Genomic DNA, 23,856 nt, shown 5'->3' with positions numbered 1-23,856 from the left:
CGACTGGGTAGAACCCTTGGTGGGCGTCGATAGCAGAAGAGCACGACAGAGGAGAGAAGAACACTGCAGCAGAATCTCATGGGCCGCAGAGCAGAAGAACCCAATCTCGTGCACAGCGGAAGAGAGCTCGGAGGAGAGAAAGAGAGACACAAGACAATCTGGAACACACCAGAGAGCTCCAATGTACGAAGAGATAATGCTGAGGGCAGTTTGGTTTATGCTTGATCATTTTTATCGATCAACAACACAATAGTATACACAAACCTTATCTTATTTACAATTGATCCTGCCCTATATTAAAGAATTGGTAGGCATTAAAGAATTAGTAAACAACTAAATAGATAATTGGTTGTATGCTCTGTCTATTTAACTGTCCTTTTGTGATGTGACATCATCATATAGACAGCAAGCTGTATGTGGGTTGTACATGCCCTCATGGGAGGAAATCGCAATCGTTACCGAACTAACAGAGACAACTGCATGGTTATGTTCATACCATGGGAAACTGATTATACTCTAAAAAATAATAACAAATAAAATATTCTTATTATTATTTCCCTCTCGTATTATTTCCCTCTCGTTGCGCTTAAGCCAGACAGAGAGACTGAGAGAGGGGCTGAGAAGGAACCGAAGCCGCCGGGCCAGGCTCCCGCCAGCTGTGCGCCCGTGGCCCACCGCGGGCGCTCGCCGCCAGGTGGGCCGCCGATTTGACCCCTCGCGTCAGAGGCGCGGCCAGATCGTTCCAAAAGGCGGACCACATCCCCACGTAACTCCGCGACGCACGGGGGCGGGCCCTGCGGGAATCCAGATATCGCGAAAAGGACCCTAGGGAGCCCGCGGCTATATAGAAGCTTTCTTTCACTTGGCTCCCTCGTCGTCCCCGTTACAAACGCGCACGCTGCCGCCGCTCCTCGAGAGTACCTCTGCTCCTTTGCCTGCCTCTCTCTCTCATGGCGGACTCCTCGAGCTGTGGGGAGAAACCCTAATGGAGAGCGGACGCCGCCGCCACGCCCACGCGCCGTAGCCTCGCTGCAGCGCGTTCCGTCGGAAGGTAACCGCCGTCCTGCATCCCCCGCCCCTCCCCCCGTACAAAACCGACAGATCTTACTCCATTCCCCACCTCCTCGTCGGAAGAGGGGGGAGGCCCTCTGATCTGTTCCTCCGCCGCCCTAACCCGCCACAAATTTCGTGCGTCTCTTGCAGGACGACGCCAGCGCTTGGCGATCCGGGTGGGATTGCGGGAAAAAGTGGGAGGAGTCTCCCCTCGGCGGGGAGGCGCCCGCCATGGGGAGCGATCTGAAGGAGTTGAAGTACAGGAGGAGGATTGGAGCGGAGGAGCGCGCGCAATGCAGCGACCCGAGGGGCGGTGCGGACTGGGCCGCGCTGCAGCAGGACCCCATCGAGCTGCTGCGCAAGCTGGACGAGCTGAGGGACCAGATCACGCGCTCCTGCCACGTCGTCGGCCAGCCGCGGGAGCACCGCAGGGTCAGCCGCCGCGCGGTCTCCTTGCTCCCCGAGCACCTTGAGCCACCACCTCTGCCGGGGTACCACCGCTCCCGCTATGGTGGCCGGTATGGGCTCGGCTTGCTACCGCCCAGCCCACACACCCCGCTGCGCCCTGAACATGGGGATAGGTATCTGAGACAGTCTAGTGGGCACTACTGCCAGTACCCTGGGAAGCAGTGGGAGAACGGTAGGATAGGGCCTGGGAGCTATCATCACTATGGGTGTGCGTGCCCGCACTGTCTGCACGGGCAGAGGCCTGTGCCGCAAGAGGAGAACATCCCGATGGCGAGATACTTTGCTGGACAGCATGAATCCTACCGGTTTGAGAGGTCACCATCCATTTCATCCGATTATGATCAGAGATCTGTGGCATCATCACTTTACTCTCATCGGTCGGTGTCGAAGAGGAGGGCAGAGTTCTTCAGGAAGAAGGCAGAACATATCTGTCGTCCAGTGGATGGTGCTGCACCTTTCACTGTGTGCAGTTCATGTTATAAGCTACTGCAGATGCCTATGGAAAAGTGCACAGGGAGGAAGAGGAATCGGTTTCAATGTGGGTCTTGTTGTCAGATAATTAGTTTGAAGCATGATGAAGGAAAAGGAATTCCCTTGATACCATCATCATCCTTATATGTGCCTGAAATGGAGCAGAGCTCAACTGATCAGATGATGCAAGATTCCACCCATCAGCACCACAAAGATTTCAATTCGGCATTCTACAATTCAAACGAGCATAGCAGCATGCAATTCGATATGGATTTTGCTGATGATAACTCACTTTCTTCTACCACTAGTCATGGTAGGACTGAGAAAGAGTATGGGTCAAACAGGAGCATCCAGTCAAAAGGAGAGGGTCTCTCTTTCTCTCCAAGCATGTCTTTGGAAATTGGGAGCCCAAAGGATATATTGTGTGAAAGAGATGCAGGCTGTGAGGCAGAGCCTTCAGTACATGGTCCAGTTACCCCACGATCTCCAGTTTTGGAGGACAAACTTGTTGACCCATTGTGCACTCAAGAAAAAGGCAACGATGAGGTTAACCAAGGAATGGCTTACATATCAGACCTAACTTGCAAAGGACAATATGTTAATCATGAATATGATGAAAGCGTTATTACAAGAAGCAAACAGAACGGCAATGAAGATGATAAAGTTGCCACTGAAGATGAAAGCTCATGCAGCAGTTATGAACAGAAGAGCAAGGAAGATAACTGTTGCAACCTTGAAGATGGTAGCAAAACGCACAAGGAGAATAGTGCAAAAGATGACTCTAGTAGTCTTGAAGATGAAAGTGAGAAGTATGAGTGTACAAATATTAAAGATGACAATAGCAGCCCTGGAGGTGAGAACCCGAATAATAAATGTGAGCCGAAGACCAAAGGAGATGACAAATGTGTACTTGGAGCTGAAAACATTAGCAACAACTGTGAAGAAAACAAAAAAGACAATGTCATCGAAGCTGGAAGCACAAGTGAGAGACATGACGAGCTGAAAACAGAAGAAGATCATGGGAATTTGCAGCAGCCATTTACAGAAGATGCCAATTCCCCAGCAGAGAGTGGGTCATCGGTTAATGGGCGCACAAATTCTGGGTTTTCTCGTGGTTCATCAGAGGCTGGGTTAGATGAAGATCAGTCCTCAACTGGTAAGAGTGGGGACTCATCATTTTTTGCTGGTTTATTGAAGAAAGGTTTTGAGGACCTTTCTTTATTAAATAAGTCGATGGATAGTGCTAAGGTTTCAATTAATGGTCATGCAATCTCTAAAAGAGCCCTTAAGAAGGCAGAGAAAAAAGCAGGTCCTGTTGACCCTGGTTCATATTGGTAAGTGTTTGCTATAGTAAGTAGACTAACAGTTTGCAATATTTGTTTTTGTTTGCGTTGCTTGCACTAGTTTATTTTATTCTTGAGTAATGTGGATTCACAATTAGGGGAAGCAAAAACTATCACCACCTATTTAGCCAGAAGAAAATCTGATTTGTTTGCAGAAAATTATGATGAAGGACATCTGAAAGGATTTATTATGGACATTTAGTTCTAGAAGACTAGCAGCTCCTTCCAAAACTCTTTCCCAAGTTTACAGCACATATTTTGTTATAAGTCCTTAGTGTGGATGTGCCTGATCTTGATCTTGGTGTTGCTTTGTACACATATTTCATATTTGATCTGTAGACATGCAGGCTTTTACACTCCTGCTTTTTGCTAGAGGCCCATATTACTGCCCCCCCCCCCTGCGCGCGTGCGCTATAAATGCCTATAGCTCAATGCAGTACATCATACAACTTGCATATTGGTCCCCTATCCCCCTACTATAGATTATGCCAAGAACTTGCAAAGTGTTGCATTAGCATATCACTGATTCCTGTTACCAAGCATGCAAATTGGATGCAGTGTCTACTCTTCTTGTTGTCTTAGCCGTTACCTCCTGCAACGTAATTATACTAGTGATGACCTTATTCTTTGACCCATTATCTTCTTTTTACCAAGCTCAAGCTGAAATTAAATTTGCTAAGCATCAAGTTCGGTTGCAATAATCATGTTGTATTTTCAATATATTATGTGCAGTTGTGTTAGTAGCTGTTGACATATCGTATTTTGTCAGCGTTCTGAGCTTCTTACCTTTAGCCTGATCAACTGTGACACAGTTCACCATAACTGCAGAATGGATGTTTACCCGCTACTGTTAAATTTGCATTTGTAGCTTGACTAGAGAATTGTTTTGGCAATGAAAATTAAAACACATTGGTTGTATGTTAATCTCAAGCATGTGTTATCTATCTAAATATAGTTATTGTGTGGGTGTTCTATTGAACACTAATGACAGATGCTGTTATATGATTAACTTCTGTTGGTGCTTTTGGAATTTCTTTTGTTTGAGAGAATGCTGACATCTCTCTTCTGATCATAATTTAGGTATGACTACCATGCTGGTTTTTGGGGTGTCATGGGCAGAGAATGCATTGGCATTATCCCTGTAAGATGAGTTCTTTCTATCTATGGCTGTTCTGCTTCTAGAAAAAAATTGTTCTCACATTTTTTTTTATTTTGCAGCCATTTATTAAAGAATTCCATTATCCGATGCCCAGAAATTGTGCTGGCGGGGATACTGGTGTTTTTGTCAATGGCAGAGAACTTTGTCAGAGAGATTTAGATTTGCTTGTAGGAAGAGGACTGCCACGGACATCTGGGAAGTCATATTCTATTGAGATATCTGGAAATATAACTGATGAAGCAACTGGGAAAAAACTGCGTAGTCTTGGAAAACTTGCTCCCACGTAAGTTTCTTTACATGTTTTAATTCTGTGCTAGTGTGGAAAAGTTTTTTTTTTGTGGTTGAACATTTATAGCTCCATTTGTTCGACATTCATTTCTTGGCCTGCTGCAATTTTCTTGGACATGAGGCTAGTGCCATTTCCATTATATGAAACGAGAATACAGATATCCTTTGGTTTAGGGGACCAACAGAAGAAAAGGACGGTAGACAGAGGTGTACTCTCCCCTAGGCTACTACCTTACTTCAACCTAACAGCCTAAGAAGGTTTTAAAGGTTCTGGCCTACAGAGCAGGCATGATACAGATGCCTGTTGCATGTTATTATACTAGAACATTTGGCGCGCTTTGCACGCCCTATCATAATGTCCCTATCATAATCGGCAAGATGCATTACAATATTAAACAGATATGGCACATTTTGACATCCATAACATCAGCATGTAATAAATGGAAACATGTTCATATATTTGTCTATACAAAGGAGAGAAAATGATGATATGGCCTTCTGCTAGCCACATCCACCAATTGGTCTTTAGATTCATCATACAACAGGTAATTCAATCTTGCCAAGTGAATGTTTCATTTATACATCAGTCTAGCACACTTCGCGTGCCCTATCAGACATCTTATCATCTGACATCATAATATTTATAGATGTTTGTTAGCTTATCCTCACGTTTGGATCTGAAAATTGGCAATATTTTCTAGGCATGTCAGGTCAGAACACATACAAGTGGCAGAACCTAGGGGGCTTTTTTTTTTTGATAATGCAGAACCTAGGGACTGAATAACTCTATAGTTAATCAGCCTAGAGTGCACTATGCACAAATACAGACCCAAGAAAGCTACCACCTATTCCAAGTGACAAACATTTGTCAACGGTTTTCCAGTTGCCCAAACCTGAAGCAAAAGCAGTTCCAGCTATAAATCTTGAAGTTTGTTGCCATGTTCTTTGGATCACCCTACCGCTTTCCGCTTGCAAGTAGTGGAAAAGCGGGCTTCTAAAGCTCTTGCAGTGGGAGGCCTATTTCTGGTTCCATGCCACCAAGGATTAGCCTCCAAAGCAGGTTGCTGCAGGTTTTCCTGTTGCCATGGAAGGATCACGAGCCATGTTACTGTTCGTACTGGAGGGTCATCATCCTTCATGCCACTCTGATCTTTTTATGGCGTGACACAAATACTGCCGCTTGCCCTATCATCATACGGTGTCTTCAGCTTATTTGAGTTAATCGGACCACTAAAACATGACCTTCTTCTTTGGCATAATTTGTCTCATCAGCAGTGATCTTTGAGTGAATTTCAGCCACTGCATCAGCCTTATGCTCAAACGACTTGTCCTCAATTAAGTTCTCCATGACCATTCTCTCATTTTGCTCATCATTGGTAACAGAGTTTGGTGCATTCATTTTGTGCTCAGATCGCTTCTCCTTTGTAGAACAGCATGCAATTGTTTTAGTCTGGAAAGTGTCACCAACATCAACTGCAGCTGATGTTGAAGTCAACGGTGGCTTGCTTTTCTCTTTCTCCAAACCACCACGACCTTTTGAGAAAGAAAAGCTGCGGCGGCTGCTTTGTTCATTACTACAGCTAGTTAATCTTCTGGGCTTTGACACTGGGGACAAATTCTTGCGCCTTTCTGGTTTTGTTTTTTTTTTTCAGGTTTTATTTTGATGCCATAGCTGCCTGTCAAATCAATTTTATCATCATTGCCTGTAGGAGAGAATAATAGATATGTATTCCTCCAAACCCTAGAAGGGTGGAATATATAGTTCCTATACATGGGCCTCTAGATGGGCCTCTATACATGGGCTCAATATACTCCAACATTGCCATTAGAAGAATGACCATTAGCAGTCTCCATGTTCCGCAATGAACCCACTGAAACCATTTCAATTTCGTTAGCCTCAGCTGTAACTCGTCCACAATCTTCCTGGTCATCTGATAATCTATCATTGGCATCTTCCTCCTCGGAGGAACTGTCACCATATTAGACGAATGGCGTGAAAGGACAAAACTAATATTTGCATCTGCAGGTAAGTTTCTCAGCTCCCACACATTGAAGGGTTCTTCCCCTTCAACTAAGCTTGTATCAATTATTGTGGACTTAGGAAACTCTTGATATCCATCTGAAGGACTGTCTTGGTTCAGTTTCATTTCTGTTATACTGCCATTTTTCTCAGCAGTTAAACCATAGCCTCAAATTCAAGAAGAACAGGATCAGCTGACACCTTTTTTTTAGGACATTCACTCACAGAATCAAAATAATGGGTGTCTTTAGTGAGTTAACTTCTCGAGAACTTATTTATACCAGGCATAAGAAATGCAAGGCAATTTTTAGTTGTGCTGACATCCTTTGGCTACTCTGAGTGCCAGCCTTTTGCAAGCAAACAGGGCTGGACAGCTTCCCAGAAAATATCATTTGATCTTGTCTTACTTCTGAAATCACCAGTTAAGAATTTAATTATATCTTCAGAACGAAGCAACGAACAGTCCTTCCTGTAGGCAAGTCGCTATGAACAGGGAGAGCTTGATTGGGTTCAGATTGGTCCGTAACAAATCCAATCAAATCATGCTACCTTTACCAACCCCGACTGCCTCCACAAAAACTTATGTTCCAACGATGGATATCAGAGCTAAGACAAATTTCTTCAAAGATGTTTGACTGTCACTAAAAGATTTGAAAACCTGCAACATGTGAGAGCAGAACAAATCAGATGACAATTCATGACAGTATAACATTTACAAATATCTGAAGCATGAAAGTTAGTGATTATTGGACAGTTTCAGATCATCATGTATACCTTTTTCAGTTTTTTCGCCATCTCCCCTTCTATTTTTATTAAAGATATAAACCAATACAAAACAATCAACAGAACCCAAATTCTGTAACAAAAATATAGATATGAAATGAGCATAATCTGGAAACAAAATCCTGAGTGTACATGAAAAATATGGAACTCCTTATAAACAGTCAATTTAATTGAGTATAGCTAAATCAAACCAAATGAAGATTTTTCTCTCTGCGATTAGTAGCACAAAATACTAACTAATTAACAATATGAATCAGTTTTATTCAAAGAGGATTTTTGCATCTTGCTACACTAAATTACACCTGAAAGCAATTCCTGACATCAACTTTCTGCAGCTAGTCAACATATGTGCCTACTTCACCGGCACGGAATAAGAGCAAGTATTATCAGATCAAAGAAATGTCTAAGTGAATTGATATTTTGGGCTGTAATTCTTCTCTCTGATGATATCTTTTAGAAAATTATCTCACAGATGATGCAATGCCTTACTATACCCGTGCATCAAGAGAAGAAAAACTGCAAGCACAAAATAAACACATAACCTGCTCGTGCTCGCCTTCCTGCGGGGGAGAGCTCTTATTTATTAGTCTAGCTAAGGGCTAAAGACTATAGGCCTAGAGGAGCTCGATTCAAAGGAGGAGAGGCTAGTTCGATGCAGGGAGAGCTGGATTCGTGACTTGGTGAGGTCGGTTCCAGGGAAGAGGAGCTTAATTCGCGGTTCATTGAGGTCGATTCAAGGGAGTAGGAGCTCGATTCTGTTCTTGGTGAGATCGATTTGAAGGAGTTTGATTTGAGGAAGGAGAGCTTGATTTAAGGCCCAGCAAGGTCAATTTGAGGTGGAAGGAACCTGATTCGTTGTTTGTTGATGTTGCTGCCAACGCACGCGCCGTGCCGGCCATGCCGCTGGTCCTCCTCCTGCACACCCGCGCCGTGTCCCCCTCCTGGCCTACGCCGCGCTGCTGCAGCATGGCCACGCCGCGGCATCTCCTCCTGCCGCCCATGGGGCCGTGCCCGCGCGGGACCCATGTTGGTGCTGCTCCCTCCTCGCGTCCGCTGCGCTGACGCTGCTGGCTGCGCCTGTCTCCCGCGCTGCGGCATCTGCTCCTACCGCCCATGGGGCCGAGCCCGTGCGGGGTCTGTGTATCTACTGCTCCTCCTCGCGTGCGCGACAGTGTTCGCTTCTGTTTCCCGCGCGCAGGCACTGCCGGCCGCGCCGCGAGCAGGCCCGCTAGATCCATGCCGGCCCGTGCCGCAAAGAGGTGTGAGGGGCGGGGAGGGACGCCGTCGGGAAGAAGGTGCTGGGAGAGAGAAGGGAGGAGGCGCCGCCGGGGGAGAGAGAGAGAGGAGGTGGCGGGGTTGGCGAGAGGGGTCAGGGTTCGGGGCTTGCTGGAGGGTGTAAATTTAAGAAGTGTCTCATGGAGGATGTTTCTTCTTCCTTGTAGCGAAAGAAATATTAGTGTGAGGGTTTATGTGGAAAATATATGAATATGGGTACTGCACTCTTAGGATGAGCTGGGCTTCGTTGCGATTTTCAGAAAATAGGAGGATGTTTCCGAAAAATTGTCGAAGCTGGCAGGAGGCGACACGCGTCCTGTGGAGTGTGCTAGGAGGAGAGCAAATGGTAGCAGGTTTTAATCAACCCGATGCGTGAAACTTCTTTATATTTTTTAAGAATAACTAGGAGCTTCATGTAGTCTTGCTTCTAAGGTCCTTAATTTCATCTACCGCAAGAATCAATGTAGTGGCTCATGTGAGAAGAAACATCTGATGGGTCCCAGAAAACAACAGAACTTACATGGCTATGAGTTACTCCTTTTTTTAGAACATAATCCTTTTGATCTTGTAACATTCTTGTTTCCTCAGATTTTATGATTTATTAGAATGGCTAGTGTTGATTTCTTGCCTGTTTGAGTCCAGGCCTCGAGACACAAGAATGTCCTGAGACCTTGATCATACAGACAACATAATGGAAAATCTCACAAATTTGATCATGGATTTGGTTATTAGCTTAGCAAAACCAACAAACTCGAGATTGATTTCCACTTAGGATGCCTCTTAAACCATGGTGCACTCTAACCTAGATCTGCCAGATAGATCTCCTTATGAATTATGATAACTGTAGGAAAGGTAGGATGCGTATAATGTGGTCGATATATTGCATTGAACCCCTAGGGCAGTATATATAGAGTACATGGTTTGGAGGGCAAGTAGCCTCTCCTAGAGATAATGAAGGTTATACCGGGATTACAATCAATCCTAAACTAACCATATTTGGAGTTGCCTAATATACTCTAACATCCCCCCGCTGTCGTAGGGGTAGAAACACGAACGGTCAGACTGGAGAACAATAGAGACGTATCCCCCCTACAGTCGGAACGCCGGTGCAAAAACTTTGACTGGAGACTCATGCAGATGATAGCCCTTTAGTGCCGTAGTAGCCGAAGTCGAGGTGGACGTGGTCGAAGCCGTGGAGGGGGCGCGGGTCGAAGCGTCGTCGAGGTGCTCGAGTCCACAAACTCAGCAGCTTCTTACCGAAGACAGCAGCAGGACGGTGCGGCGGATGACGATGGTAGACGGCGCAGTTTGCGACTTAGGTCACGCTCAGGACGGTTTGCGACGGCGCAGGTTGCAGCAAGTGTCGCGCTCAGATCAGGGGTGGCGACGACACCTTCCTTCAGGAACATCGGCGGCGATGTCCGCGCGAGAACGGCTGGAGGCGCGGAGGCGGATCGAGCGCCTGCTTGACGAAGACAGGCGGCGAGTGGCGCCACCGCCTGAAAAGGCGGCGACACCGGTAGGGTGGCTTGATCCCGAACGTCGTCGCTGCAGCCAAGAGGGCGCAGCAACAACCTCGTCCTTCGGGAGGGTCGACGATGGATCGAAGACGAACGGCAGGGCGACGCAAACCGATCTTTAGATCGGAAAAGAAAAAAACCAGCAGCAGCAGACGAACCATGGGGTACAATCTCGGGTGCACCTAGCAAATGTCCCTCCCCTCCCTTATCCTTTCCCAATCGTGGTCAACCACGGGCAGAAAAAGGAGAGGAGGAAGGGCCCGCCGGCGAGGGAGCTCGACGGGGCGAGGTGCAACCCGAGCGGCTCCTCTGCTCCAGCCGTGTGCAGTAGCCTGACGACCCCCAGAGGCTGTGGCGCCCCCATGGCGATGTGGTACCCGACGGGGACGTCGAGCGGCGCCGCCATGGGGCGGGCAGGGAAGAGGTAGGTCCTTCTGCTGTGTTTGACGACAACGGCGGCGCGGATCAGAGGGATTCGCGGTGCATCCTAGGAGGGCGCAGCCCCCGGCGGAGATCAATCTCGATCTCCCCGGGGGCGCGCGGGTGCAGCGGAAGCGGCGGCGCGGCTAGGGTTAGGATCTCGTAACCTGGGCGTCTGATACTATGTAGGAAAGGTAGGATGCGTATAATGTGGTCGATATATTGCATTGAGCCCCTAGGGCGGTATATATAGAGTACATGGCTTGGAGGGCAAGTAGCATCTCCTAGAGATAAGGAAGGTTATCTCGGGATTACAATCAATCATAAACTAACCATATCCGGAGTTGCCTAATATACTCTAACAATAACTTGATAAGCTTCCAATCTTACCCTCCCCTGCACACAAACTTCCATATTCAATGCTCCATTTCACCTAAAACACACACTCCATTTCACATGTCCTCCAAGTTTTCAACCCCAACCAAAAGAATTAAGTTTCAAGTTTTATTTCTAGCTAGCACATGAATTCTTTATAGGTTAGAATTGTTGGATCGCAAAGGGCCTGCTGATTTAAAAACCAGCCACTAGATGGGGTCTCCCCCATTTTTAAACCATATCTGCCGAAACTGTTGTGGGGCTTCCTGTCCTAAAACAAAATAATCATTGTTGGCTATTCCAACCAATCACCAAGCCCAGCACCACAAGTGATGATTGAATCCACTGTAGATGTGCCTTGGCAACTGCCTTGCCACTATGGAGAGTGATGTGTTCTTCGAAACTGATATATTGATATCTATTTTCTTGTAAAATCATATGTACACCATAACCCAAGATCCTTAGATCAGTTTGTGCCAATAATTTTCTGAGGCCCTTGGTTCTAGCTATTTAACATTTGGCACATGCGTGTATTTATTTGTCAGGCTGCTTCCAATATGGTCATACACTTACAGTTATCTGCTTTCTATTGAATAGGATCGAGAAGTTGAAGCGTGGTTTTGGCATGCACGTCCCTGAAGAGTTTAGATAGATGGCTCTTGTCTCAGGGTCTTGGTTTTGCTAATAACACACTTTTCAAAGTTCACCATGGGAGGACAAATCTCTGCGGGTTATGATATCAAATCTCAGATTTCTCCAAGTTGGTTGGACTGGAGCTCTACAAGGAGTACTTAAATCCTTGGTGCGCAGAAAATGGTGCTGCTCAAGAAGCAGGAATCAAGTGGTTTAGTGATTTTAACTACCAATATTCTCCCTCCTGCAAATTCCATTTCTTTAATGGAATCTAAGTTTGCTAGTGACTCGCCTAAGTCTATCAGGCAGTTCTAACTTCACTGCTCTCTGCCTGTACATGCTATTCCTTATCATTGTCAGTACATTGCCCCATCACAGGCGCAGAAGTATTTTAGATGTATGAGCAATTATCGGCTTGTAATATATTGGTAGAGAGCTATGCTTCCCCTAACATGTGTATATATTTGCTCTTGATTCTTGAGACTCTTGCCGATGTGATGGGCTGATGGCATTCCTATCCCCTGAAACTCCCCTCGCTTATTCTGTACAGTTTGTGCTAATGTCCAGCTGCAATTCTGATGCCTACCTAGCTTTCCAGACCACGGCATGGCTGCAGCTGCACAGGCACAAGTGTACACCAGATCCAATTGTATTAACTCGCTTCACATGAATGTGTCCCTTGCAGCTATGCATGAGGCTGCTGGATCTTCAGCATTCCTGGAACTGTAGTCGGGAGATGATGGGGCCAGTTTACTGAGAAGCCCATTGTTTCCTTCACCTGTGGAGTCGACAACAATACGAATCATGCAAGTACACTGGTTTCCGGTGATGAGCGATGTGCGTGCCAGACCAGAATTGACGTTGTGGTTTGGATGCCGTGGGAAACAGCCTATTGTTACTTGCACTGATTGAGCCGGAAACGGAATCTGATCCATCTTGCTACCTCTCCTGATAAGCTTTTGTCCCTCTTGTGCCTCCACTAAGATCGCTGTCATTATATTCCAGTGAAGCGACCAGCGTTGCTGGAGGGAGATCTTTTGCAGGAGTCCTCGGCCTCGCCGGCTTCGTCGCTGCTCCATTGCATTGCAGATGAGCAATCTCACCTAGTAGCACATCGACAGGTCACGGCGAAGTGCGGTTCAACTGATGCAGCGAGTGGCCTGTGTGTTTAAAGAACGTTATCGGCTGGAAACATGGTATCGCCGTTTTTTCTCCACGGCCGCACTGCATGCAGGTAGTGCGGGCAGACTCGAAATCGTTCGCTTTGCCACCTCCTGTTCCGGCAGGGTCAAGTCCGGTGGAAATACGCGCCCCATTGTCGCTTGGTAGGGATTCTTCTTGTCACCTTCTGCTCATCTTTTGTCCAAATAGCTTTCAATCCACGAACAAAATTGTCCACGCATGAATCAGCAGTGGGAGGTTGTCGCACTCAGGGCTTGTCCAATTAATTTCCTCCTTAGACGTGGTTCGGTTGCATCGAGATTTATTCCGGATCAGAAACTAATTGTAACAAAATAAATTCATAATAGATACAACAAATTTCGATCTCTTGTTATATCTATTATGACTTCATTGGTTGCAATTAGTTCTCGATCCCGAATAAATTCCAATTTTTTGTTGTACCTTTCATGAATCTCTTTGTATATCTATTATTCCCGGTTAGGAATGAATCCGAAACCAAACCTTAAGAGTCCTCTTCCATCCCTACAAAACTGAACAAGCTTTACGGAGTGAACACGTGACAAAATTTTAATGAAAGGTGCCTAGGTGAGCTGCGCTAAGATAAGACATACAGACCATGTCCTGTGTATCTCAAAAGAAATGCGATACATAGATTATATGGGGGCACTTCAAGGGTCTGACACCCTTTGGATTGTGACCTGTGAGGCCGCCCCTGCCAAATATTTCCAGCTTTTTAAGAAGTGCTTCTGTATCAAGCTCTTTTGACGTTTGAATCTACAATTTAAATTAGTTTTCCTTGGTTGAATCTACTTATCTACAATAGTACATAGGCCATGTTTAGTTCGTGAAAATTTTTGAATTTTGGTACAGTAACACTTTTGTTGTTATTTGGTAATTAATGTCTAATTATAGACTAATTAGACTTAAAAATTCATCTTGTTATTTATAGTTAAACTGTATAATTAGTTATTTTTTAACTGTATTTAATGTTTTATGCATGTGTCTGAAGATTTGATGATGAGTTATGTAGAAAAAATTTTGGAACTAAACATGGCCTATCATCGGCATGACACATCCAAATAAAGTTGACAGAGTTCATGGTGGATGGAAAGACTACTTCGCCTCACTTGCTGAGCTGCTCTTGTAATAATCAACCAAATTTGGAAGCTGATTTCAGTGTTGGAAACAAAGGTAGTTAATTTCAAGACCAACAAGGCAACAAGGCGGAGCCAGCGTGGGGGCAGGGGGGCTCAAGCCCCCCCCCCCCAAGAACTCCATTGCAGGCAAAGAGGAAGGAGGAGGAGGAGAGAAGGGAAAGTAGAAAGAAGAAGAGGAACGAGCCCCTCTAGGTGTTAGGGCTGGCTCCGGCACTAGGTGCAGCCTAGCGTGGAGCTGCACCCCCAGGAGGTGCGACAGTAGCACCGCGTTCCAAGCCAGCAGGAGAGCCCTCCGCCTGCCGTCGTCCGTCGATGCCCGGCGCTTGGTTCTCCGGCGGATCTTCAGCAGCACCAGGCTAATTAGCGCAGCAGCGCCAAGGAAGGCAACGGCTGCCAAGTCAGCAGGCTCATCCCCACACTTTCCTACCATCTGTGCACGCGTGTGTGTGTGCGCTGTGCCGAGTGGTGTGTGCGCGCTAGTGCCGAGTGGTGTGTCGCTATAAATACTACTCCATGGGAGATGTAGGCAGAATCTCTAGCCAGAATTGTTTCCTCATTTGGGGTTGATAGGTGGTATTTATTTCCCTCGCAAGCAAGCTGCCACTTGTGCACGAACGCCTCATCTCTTGGCCTCTCGAACACTACCGTGTTGCTCAACGGGTTCAGAGATGCACTGACCCCCGCTTCTCTGAGATGGTGCATGCAGGGGCAGAGCCAGCGTGGGTGTAGGGGGTCTCAAGCCCCCTACCCCCAAGAACTCAATTGGAAGTAAAGAGGAAGGAGGAGGAGGTGAGAGGGCAAAGGAGGAAGAAGAAGAGGGAGGAAGAGAAAGGAGCCCCCTTAAGTGCTCGGGCTGTCTCCGCCACTAAGAAAAAGACCCCCACCGTAGCTATCGTACACTACCAGGTTGTGAGAAGCAATCCCCAGGAGGTGCAGCCCAGCGTGGAGCTGCACCCCCAGGAGGTGCGACAGCAGCACCGCGTTCTAGGCCAGCAGGACGGCCCTCTGCCTGCCGTAGTCCGTTGATGCCCGGCGCTTGGTCCTCCAACAGATCTCCAGTAGCACCAGGCTAGCGAACGCAGCAGCGCCAAGGAAGTCTACGACTGCCAAGTCAGCAGGTTCATCACCGAACTTTCCTGTGATCTGCGCACACGTGTGTGCGCGCTGTGCCGAGTGGTGTGTGTGCGCTGGTGACGCCATTGGAGGTAGAAAAATTCTCTGCGGCAGTGCCGCACCAGGCCTTGTGGGACACCACCCGAGACCTAAGCTAAAATACCTACACAGTAGTGGAGCACCACTCCCAGGGCCGCCGGGAAGAAAAAGGCCCCCACCGTAGCTATCATACGCTGCCAGGATGGCTGCAAGAAGGCGATCCCCAGGAGGTGCGACAACAGCACCGCGTTCCAGGCTAGCAGGAGGGCCCTCCGCCTGCCGTCGTCCGTCGATGCCCGGCGCTTGGTCCTCCGGCGAATCTCCAGCAGCACTAGGCTAGCGAGCACAGCAGCGCCAAGGAAGATTACAGCTACCAAGTCAACAGGCTCATCACCGTACTTCCTACCATCTACGTGCGCGCGTGTGTGGGCGCTGTGCCGAGTGGTGTGTCGCTATAAATGCTACTCCATGGGAGACGTAGACAGAATCTCTAGCCAGAATTGTTTCCTCATTTGGGGTTGATAGGTGGTATTTATTTCCCTCGCAAGCAAGCCGCGACTTGTGTATGAACGCCTCATCTCTTGGCCTCTCAAACACTACCGTGTTGCTTAACGGGTTCAGAGATGCACTGACCCCCGCTTCTCTGAGATGGTGCATGCAGGGGCAGAGCCAGCGTGGGTGTAGGGGGGCTCAAGCCCCCCTACCCCCCAAGAACTCAATTGGAAGCAAAGAGGAAGGAGGAGGTGAGAGGGGAAAGGAGGAAGAAGAAGAGGGAGGAAGAGAAAGGAGCCCCCCTAAGTGCTCGGGCTGTCTCCGCCACTAAGAAAAAGACCCCCACCGTAGCTATCATAAGCTGCCAGAATGGTTGTGAGAAGGCGATCCCCAGGAGGTGCAGCCCAGCGTGGAGCTGCACCCCCAGGAGGTGCGACAGCAGCACCGCGTTCCAGGCCAACAGGACGGCCCTCTGCCTGCCGTCGTACGTCGATGCCCGGCGCTTGGTCCTCCGGCGGATCTCCAGCAGCACCAGGCTAGCGAACGCAGCAGCGCCAAGGAAGGCTACGACTGCCAAGTCAGCAGGTTCATCACCGAACATTCCTATGATCTGCGCACGCGTGTGTGCGCTGTGCCGAGTGGTGTGTGTGCGTTGGTGCCGAGTGGTGTGTCGCTATAAATACTACTCCATGGGAGGGAGAAAAATTCTCTGCGGCGGTGCCGCACCACGCCCCTCTGCGACACCACCCGAGACCTAAGCTAAAATACCCACACAGTAGTGGAGCGTCACTCCCAGGGTCGCCGGGAAGAAAAAGTAGGGGCGGAGCCAGCGTGGGGGCAAGGAGGCTCAAGCCCCCTACCCCCAAGAACTCCATTGGAGGCAAAGAAGAAGGAGGAGGAGGAGAGAAGGGTAATGAGGAAGAAGAAGAAGAGGGAGGAAAAGGAATGTGCCCCCTAGGTGTTGGGGCTGGCTCCGGCACTGGGTGCAGCGCAGCGTGGAGCTGCACCCCCAGGAGGTGCGACAGCAACACCGCATTCCAAGCCAGCAGGAGGGCCCTCCGCCTGCCATCGACCATCGATGCCTGGTGCTTGGTCCTCCGGCGGATCTCCAGCAGCACCAGGCTGGCAAGCGCAGCAGCGCCAAGGAAGGCTACGGCTGCCAAGTCAGCAGGCACACCCCCGAACTTTCATACCATCTGCGCGCTGTGTGTGTGTGCTGTGCCGAGTGGTGTGTGCACATGTGTGTGCGCTGGTGCCGAGTGGTGTATCGCTATAAATACTTGTTGTCGGTCGAAACCCACCGGCGAGCAGCGACAGGCAACACGAAGAGCTGGGAGGTCACCGGAGCGCTGGCAGGCACTGCTCCCTCGTCGACGGCCCGCAATTCCGTCACGCGCCCGGAGTTTCCGGAGAAAGTCGGGCGTGCCACCTGACCTATACCCGATCAGGAGGGTGCGAACGTGCTCCAAACAGTTTCCTGCATACAAAGACACGTGTAAACGTAAGTCCGAGCCGTGGGGTCGGCTCCCCGGGACGACTCTTGCATCGGCTTTAAAGAGCCGATCGAGTCCCGGTGTCAGATCAGATCTATGTATCTGATATCAGTGGATGAAACATATAGTTATGGAAACTGCTTCAATTGAACCTAACTAATCTAATCCACGATGGTAGAAGCTTCACTGCTAGATCGGAACATCCTACACGTGATTGGGCCTAGTGAACGTAATAAATAACTAAACCGTAACAAAAAACAGAGGCCTAAGAACTAGCAAGAGCCGATTCCCGGATCAAATCCCTGTTAAGACTAAAGCAAAGCATCTAACACGTCACCGGATCTTCCAATCCGTTTGCAAGGCCTAACCTAGCAGATATTATGCCAACTCTTAAGAATAAGAGCAAACCATAACAGAACAGATCTATTAGATGGAAAAGAAGCAGGGTGTTGCCTTTACGCAGCTAACTCTATGCAATAAGAGCTAGTATAAGATGATAACATGATCGCGTAAAGACAACATGATATTCGTAGACAATTAGCAACAAAAGCACAATAGATCTACTAAAAGCCATGCCACGAACATCAGGATAACTAGCATTACTCGCCATCAAAAATGCTTCAGTACGAGTAATACCAAGGTAAAAGCAAGAACAACGCTGCCCTGATCGTAAGAAGCGATCAGGGCAGCATGGCGCTTACTTGGATGAAACCCTAGAATTAGGGGTGGCGATGCGCCGAGAGTTGTTGTTTGCGAGACATGATGACATTCTTCTTTTCATGAATAACATAGGGTACATATTTATAGTCCGGAGACTTGGGAAACAATCTAATTCTATCTTGTCCCGATCGGACTCTATCTCTAATCTTGAACTAAATCTAAAGATACATGGCCCATGTGGCCCAAATGCTCACGCAGGAGCCGATTTACAAGCCTTCTTAATCTTCTGCTTTAAGTTCATCTTGCTTTCGGCCCATAAATTAAGTCTGTTAATTTATGGCGATAACACATGCCCCCCTGGTTTTGGCAATGATAATTCCAAAACCACTCCGTCGCTTCATCTTCCCGTTAATGCTCATTAAAACACACTGCAACTACCAAGGAAGACGCAACGTCTCTGCAACTGGCTCCTCGTAGAATGTGAAACTGCCGATCCGTCTTCCATCTTTTCACTATTTAATCTCACCCCAAATCGGCTCTTCTTCATGGCAAACTCCTTCTTCCTCCCAAAGCCAATAGCGCAGAAAATCCCACCTCCATCACCAGCCAATAACCATGGCAATCTCTTCCTCCTCTGGCTCTAACTCCTTTGGAGATTCCTCTTCTTCCTCTTCCTCACCCCCCTCTCCGCCTCTTCTATTGACTCCATCTCGGAGAGTCGGGAGACGACTCCCGAATGGGACCCAGCAGCAGCCTACGAGGCGCTGGCTCCTCTGCATTGGGATGCAGAGGAGTTCGACTTCGAGGTTACCTCCGAGGAAGATGAGCCCAAAACCGAAGGAGGGGAAGACCTCCAGTTCCTGTTCCAGGAGGAACTGGAGAACAGCAAAGACGACGGCTTCTCTTGGGAGGGAGCCGACTCCTCCGAAGAGATCGACTCCTCCTCCAGCGACGACACGGCGGCAGGAGGAAACCCCCACCAATTCCTCAAAGCCCCCATGGAGGGAAGAGAAGAAGGAAGCAGCAGCGGCGGCGAACGAAACAGCAGCAGTGCCGACGACGACGACAACAGTGGCAGCGACGACGGCGGAGACGCATCGGCGTGAAGCCCCAAGCACCGTAGGCACTCAGATACCTACGATTGATAGATGTAGGTAGCATCGTAGGGGTAGGATCACAAAGCCGAAGGATCAATTACTTTGTAAAAATCGGCTTTTCCTTGTAATGATCTTTCTTTTAATGAAATCAATTTCCTTCAATTACTGTGTACTTGATCTACTTTCCAAAAAGCCGATGGCAACGCATCAGGCTTCTATAAATATCCAAGAGCCGACAAAATTCAAACTAGAAGCAACCCGCACAAGAGTAGAGTAACACTTCCACCTTGAACCGAGCTCGAAACAGACTCTCAAATCCGAGCGTAATTCGAAAACCCAGCTCTACAAATTCGAGCAAGAACTCTCCAAGCATCCGGAATTCGAATCAGAGCCCACAGCAACCAAACCCCAAGTCAACGGATCCGAACCATGGCAGACTCTGCAGCTCAGACAACAAATCCTACTGTTGATGATGCGGCAATCTGCGGCCTGAAGGTAATATTCAGCCTAATTCTTTCGGTTTTCTTCAGCTTAGCAAGCTTCTGAAACTTTAAACTCTAAAACACAACACCATATATGAACTTCTGAATTTCTGAACTTCAGGTGTCAAACATCCTTCTGCCACATCCTTCCAATCCAAAATCCTTCTGTCTTGGCCCACGAAACTATGAAAATCCCATAGATTTGATCTCTTGTGAAACAAATAGGATCCCTTTCGTAAGTCAAAACATCGATTTGAACCTCTGGGCCGACTGCTTAAGAGCCTGGCCTAACCTTCCTGAGAGCTGGATTACATGGTACAGCAGAGTAGCAAAATCTTATATGCCCTTGTGGCAGGATTTGAACATAGATGATGCACTTAGCTTATCATTATCACCCCTTGACAAAGATGAAAACCTTCTGAAAACCATCGGCTATTTCTGGTCTGATACTCTGAACTGTTTCCTCTTTGGCCACAGCCCCATGACCCCTACTCTGCTAGATGTCACCATGATCACTGGCCTAGACATTGGATCTCCTAATCCTGCTGCCCACAAAATGGCAGAAGTCCCCTTTAAACTTTCTTCCAAGGCAAACTGCACAAACTGGGGTACTTACATGAACCAGCACATGAAAACAAAAGGTCCAGTGACTGAAAAGGAACACACAGCCTTCTTAAATCTTTGGCTAGAGCACTTCATCTTCTGTGGTCCTTCTTTAGCTCCAACTAAGAATTATCTTTCCTTGGCCTATTACCTGGCCCATGGCAATCACACCGGCCTAGGCAAACTTTTTCTTGGAGAAACATACAGATATCTCCATTTGATGACATCTAACCTGCTTAACCAAAAGAAACTGAGAACCGGAGGCCCTTGGTGGTTTATTCAGTTGTGGGCACAACTGTACTTTCAGCACCAGATTCCGAACCTCCAAGGCCTGACCAAGAACTCTTTTCCTGATGAGAGTGGTAAACCAATTAGATGTACTAGTTACGGCCAAGCTTTATTTAGTCTTCCTGGCAGTAAACTGAATTCAGCAGATGCAGCAAACTGGTTTAGAGTTTTCTACAAAGGACTGGACAATCCACTCTATTTCCCATTCACTGAATCTGAATCCTTTGAAAACCCAACTGCCTTCAGATTAGATAAATTTGCCGATGACAACAGGACTCGGCATCTGTATTCTTTAATGATCCGACCTGGCTTTCTTCCTGTCGGCATCAGCACCTCTAATAGAATTATCAAGCCAGGTTACGAAGCTTACCAACCAGTCATAGCAGCTCGGCAATTTGGCCTAGGACAAGTCCCTCCCCACTTCCATATTCACCGCTTGGTGGAGAGTAGAGCCGATCTGCCTGATGGTCTCACCAGTTCAAGATGTTACAGCATGTTCGATGACCTCCACATTCCAATACCAGCCGATATGTCCTTTGATCCTTCATCAATCGATTTTAGTACATGGTGGAGAATGTGGAAAACACATGTATTTAGTAAAGCTCTAGGTCCTCGACTGCAGCAAATTGATCCTGAATATGCAATCTCCGAGGAAGAAGTACTGAATTTATACATACATTCTCTCCAAGTCCTCTATTCCTTTACTTGACTAATCCTGCTCACCCTGTTAGCAGCAACAGGATGGTCCAGAACCCATGACCAGCAACGGGGAGCCATTCCACTTTCTTCCAACTGCCCCTGATGTACTCGTCTGCAAGGGATCATCATCAATGAAGAAAGTGATAATGACTATTCAGCCAGACTTACTTCAGTCGGCTTCTAAACGAAGGCAAGCTTCTGTAATTGTTGCCCCCCGAGTCTTGACCAAGAAAAGGAAGATGATCACGAGGCGAGTCATCAAGAAACCAGCACCAGCTTCCCCGAGTCCATCAGAGTCCAACACCAATCAGGTAACTCATCTTTCTAATACTTCTTCTTTATTGCATACACATGTATTCTGGTTGACTGTAATTTTATTTTCAGGACGCAGCTGAAGACATCCCAAATGCAGAAAGTCCAGTACAACATGAGATGACTGCTACTCCTAATGTACTGATGGAGGCAAACGAGGAGCAAGCCGATACAGTCGATGTTCTTGATGTCGACACAAGCTCTAACAGGATGATCGCTCTTGAACCGCCCAACGCTTCTTCTTCAGAACAGGTAACATTACAAAAACCAATTCTGAATCAGCCGATAGCTTCATAAACGCACCTTGCTCTAACTTTAGATATGTCCATAGGGCTTTGACATTTCAGGTTTGCTTTTCTTTGACCCGGCATCAATGGGTCTGACTGCCCCTGGAGCAAAAGCACCATCCTTGCAGCAATCGGCTATCTTGGCAAATCAGCTTCAACTCATCAAGGATCTACTATCTGCTTCGATCATTACTCTGGTTGATGATTCCAGCAAGATAAAAGAAATTCTTCAGCAGATAGAATCCCAACTTCCAGAATCACTTCGAGTCAAACTTTGGCCAGCCGGCCATCTCCCTTTCTTCCGGGCAGAGGTGAAGGTAGCTCAACAAAGAATAGAAGCACGTCGTTCTCAAGTCTCTCTGAAAACTGACATAGCTCAAAAGTGCAAAGCCCTCAACTAAAAGAAAGGAACTATGGATGCTAAAGCTGATATCTCCGAGAACACAAGACGACTCAACCTCTTGGAAAAGGAACTGATGGAACTTGAAGAAAAGGTCCGCACTACCCAAAGACTAATCCAAGAGGAGAAAGCTTCGATCGCAAACTCCAAGCAGGAAGCCCAAGAAATGACTGAACAAATACAGGCAGAGTTTGCAGAGATAAGCACCTTGAGTTGGCAGATAATATCAGGCAATGACAAGGACGACGAAGCAATCATAGCACGAGCAGATGTTGTACGTGCAGAAGCCATCCATGCGATAGAAGGATTCCTGAACTAGTAGAACTATTTAGAAAACACTTGATGTTGCTTGTTAAAACCTGGAACTTGTACTCATTTAAAAACACCTTAAGTCGATGGTCACACATCGGCTGTCTTGCTTCTCATATGTATTTTTACTAGCCAACTCAACTTGTTGGCCTCTCTTGTTTTTTTTTACCGGCCAACTCAACGTGTTGGCTTGTCATGAATTTTTTTTACTGGCCAACCCAACGTGTTGGCCTTTCTCAGTACAGCCAGATGGATCTCATCGGCTCTTGTTACTCGCTTTCCCACATGCTCGGGAAGTACTTCTTGAGGTGTTGACCATTGACAGCAACAGGAAACTTGACGCTGTCCAATTCCTCGAGCATGTATGCATTCCCAGGCAAAACCTGATCAATCTTGTACGGCCCGTGCCAATTTGGAGACCACTTGCCATACTTTTTATCTTTAGTTACCACTGGCAATACTGCCTCCCAAACCAAGTCTCCAACCTGGAAATTCTTTGGCCTGACCTTCTTGTTATACGCACAAGCAACTTTAGCCTTGGTTTCATTAATCTTCTCCAATGATCAAAGTCTTAGCTCTGTCAGGTCCTCCACATTGTCATTCATCAAGGCTGCATACTGTTCAGCAGATAGATCATTCTGAAACTCAACACGCCTTGATCCGGCCGTGATCTCCCATGGTAACACAGCGTCTTGGCCGTAGACTAAATGGTACAGCGATGTCTTGGTGGACCCGTGACATGAAATACGATACGCCCACAAAGCTTCTGGCAACACCTCATGCCAGCGCCTAGGATATTCATCGATCTTTCTCTTTATGAGCTTGATGAGGCTCTGGTTGGATGCTTCAGCCTGTCCATTAGCTTGGGCATAATATGGAGATAATCTAATCAGCTTAATTCCCATGTCATCGGCGAATTTCCTGAATTCTTCCGATATAAAGACCGATCCTCCATCGGTTGTAATAGTTTGAGGAATCCCAAATCTATGAATGATGTGCTCTTTGACAAAGCTGATCACATCTTTTGACGCTACTGACCTCATGGGTACTGCCTCCACCCACTTTGTGAAATAATCTGTAGCAGCTAAGACCCACTGGTGACCCTTGCTAGATGACGGGTTGATCTGACCAATCATGTCCATGGCCCAACCTCTGAATGGCCACGGTTTGATGATAGGATTCATTACTGATGCTGGCACTATATGAATTTTGCCAAACCTCTGACATGCCTGACATCCCTTGTAATATTTGAAGCAATCTTCAAGCATAGTGGGCTAGTGTAAGGAACATGGCACCATTTATGCCATTTCAAGTGATTTTGGTGATCAAATGACAACACAACACTTGGACTAATATGATTGTTAAGATGACCATTCTCAGGCTTTTAGGTTCAAGTGATGACAAAGAGAAAGAGAAGATAGGCATAGCAAGGCCC

The 23,856-nt window shown here is 47.3% G+C and overlaps 1 protein-coding gene across 1 annotated transcript; it reads left to right on the top strand.

The window, feature by feature from the left end:
* Positions 1 to 838: 838 nt before the first annotated feature.
* Positions 839 to 12,325, top strand: LOC120671908. The gene is made up of 5 exons (XM_039952168.1): positions 839 to 1,051; positions 1,204 to 3,326; positions 4,416 to 4,476; positions 4,554 to 4,777; positions 11,773 to 12,325. The coding sequence occupies exons 2-5, from the start codon at positions 1,285 to 1,287 to the stop codon at positions 11,825 to 11,827; spliced, it is 2,382 nt and encodes a 793-aa protein (XP_039808102.1). The 5' UTR covers positions 839 to 1,051; positions 1,204 to 1,284; the 3' UTR covers positions 11,828 to 12,325.
* Positions 12,326 to 23,856: the final 11,531 nt, after the last annotated feature.

This window comes from Panicum virgatum, chromosome 5N (assembly GCF_016808335.1).
Source record: "Panicum virgatum strain AP13 chromosome 5N, P.virgatum_v5, whole genome shotgun sequence".
Classification (NCBI taxonomy): Eukaryota; Viridiplantae; Streptophyta; class Magnoliopsida; order Poales; family Poaceae; genus Panicum; species Panicum virgatum.
Note: the sequence above shows the minus strand (reverse complement) of the source record. Positions and strands in the feature narration are given on the sequence as shown.

What these genes read in the sequence shown, in the direction of transcription:
- LOC120671908 (XM_039952168.1), top strand. Translation starts at nt 1,285, where the DNA reads ATGGGGAGCGATCTGAAGGAGTTGAAGTACAGGAGGAGGATTGGAGCG. An exon ending in AATGCATTGGCATTATCCCT is followed by an intron (nt 4,477 to 4,553) that starts GTAAGATGAGTT and finishes TTTATTTTGCAG; the next exon opens with CCATTTATTAAAGAATTCCA. An exon ending in CTTGGAAAACTTGCTCCCAC is followed by an intron (nt 4,778 to 11,772) that starts GTAAGTTTCTTT and finishes TCTATTGAATAG; the next exon opens with GATCGAGAAGTTGAAGCGTG.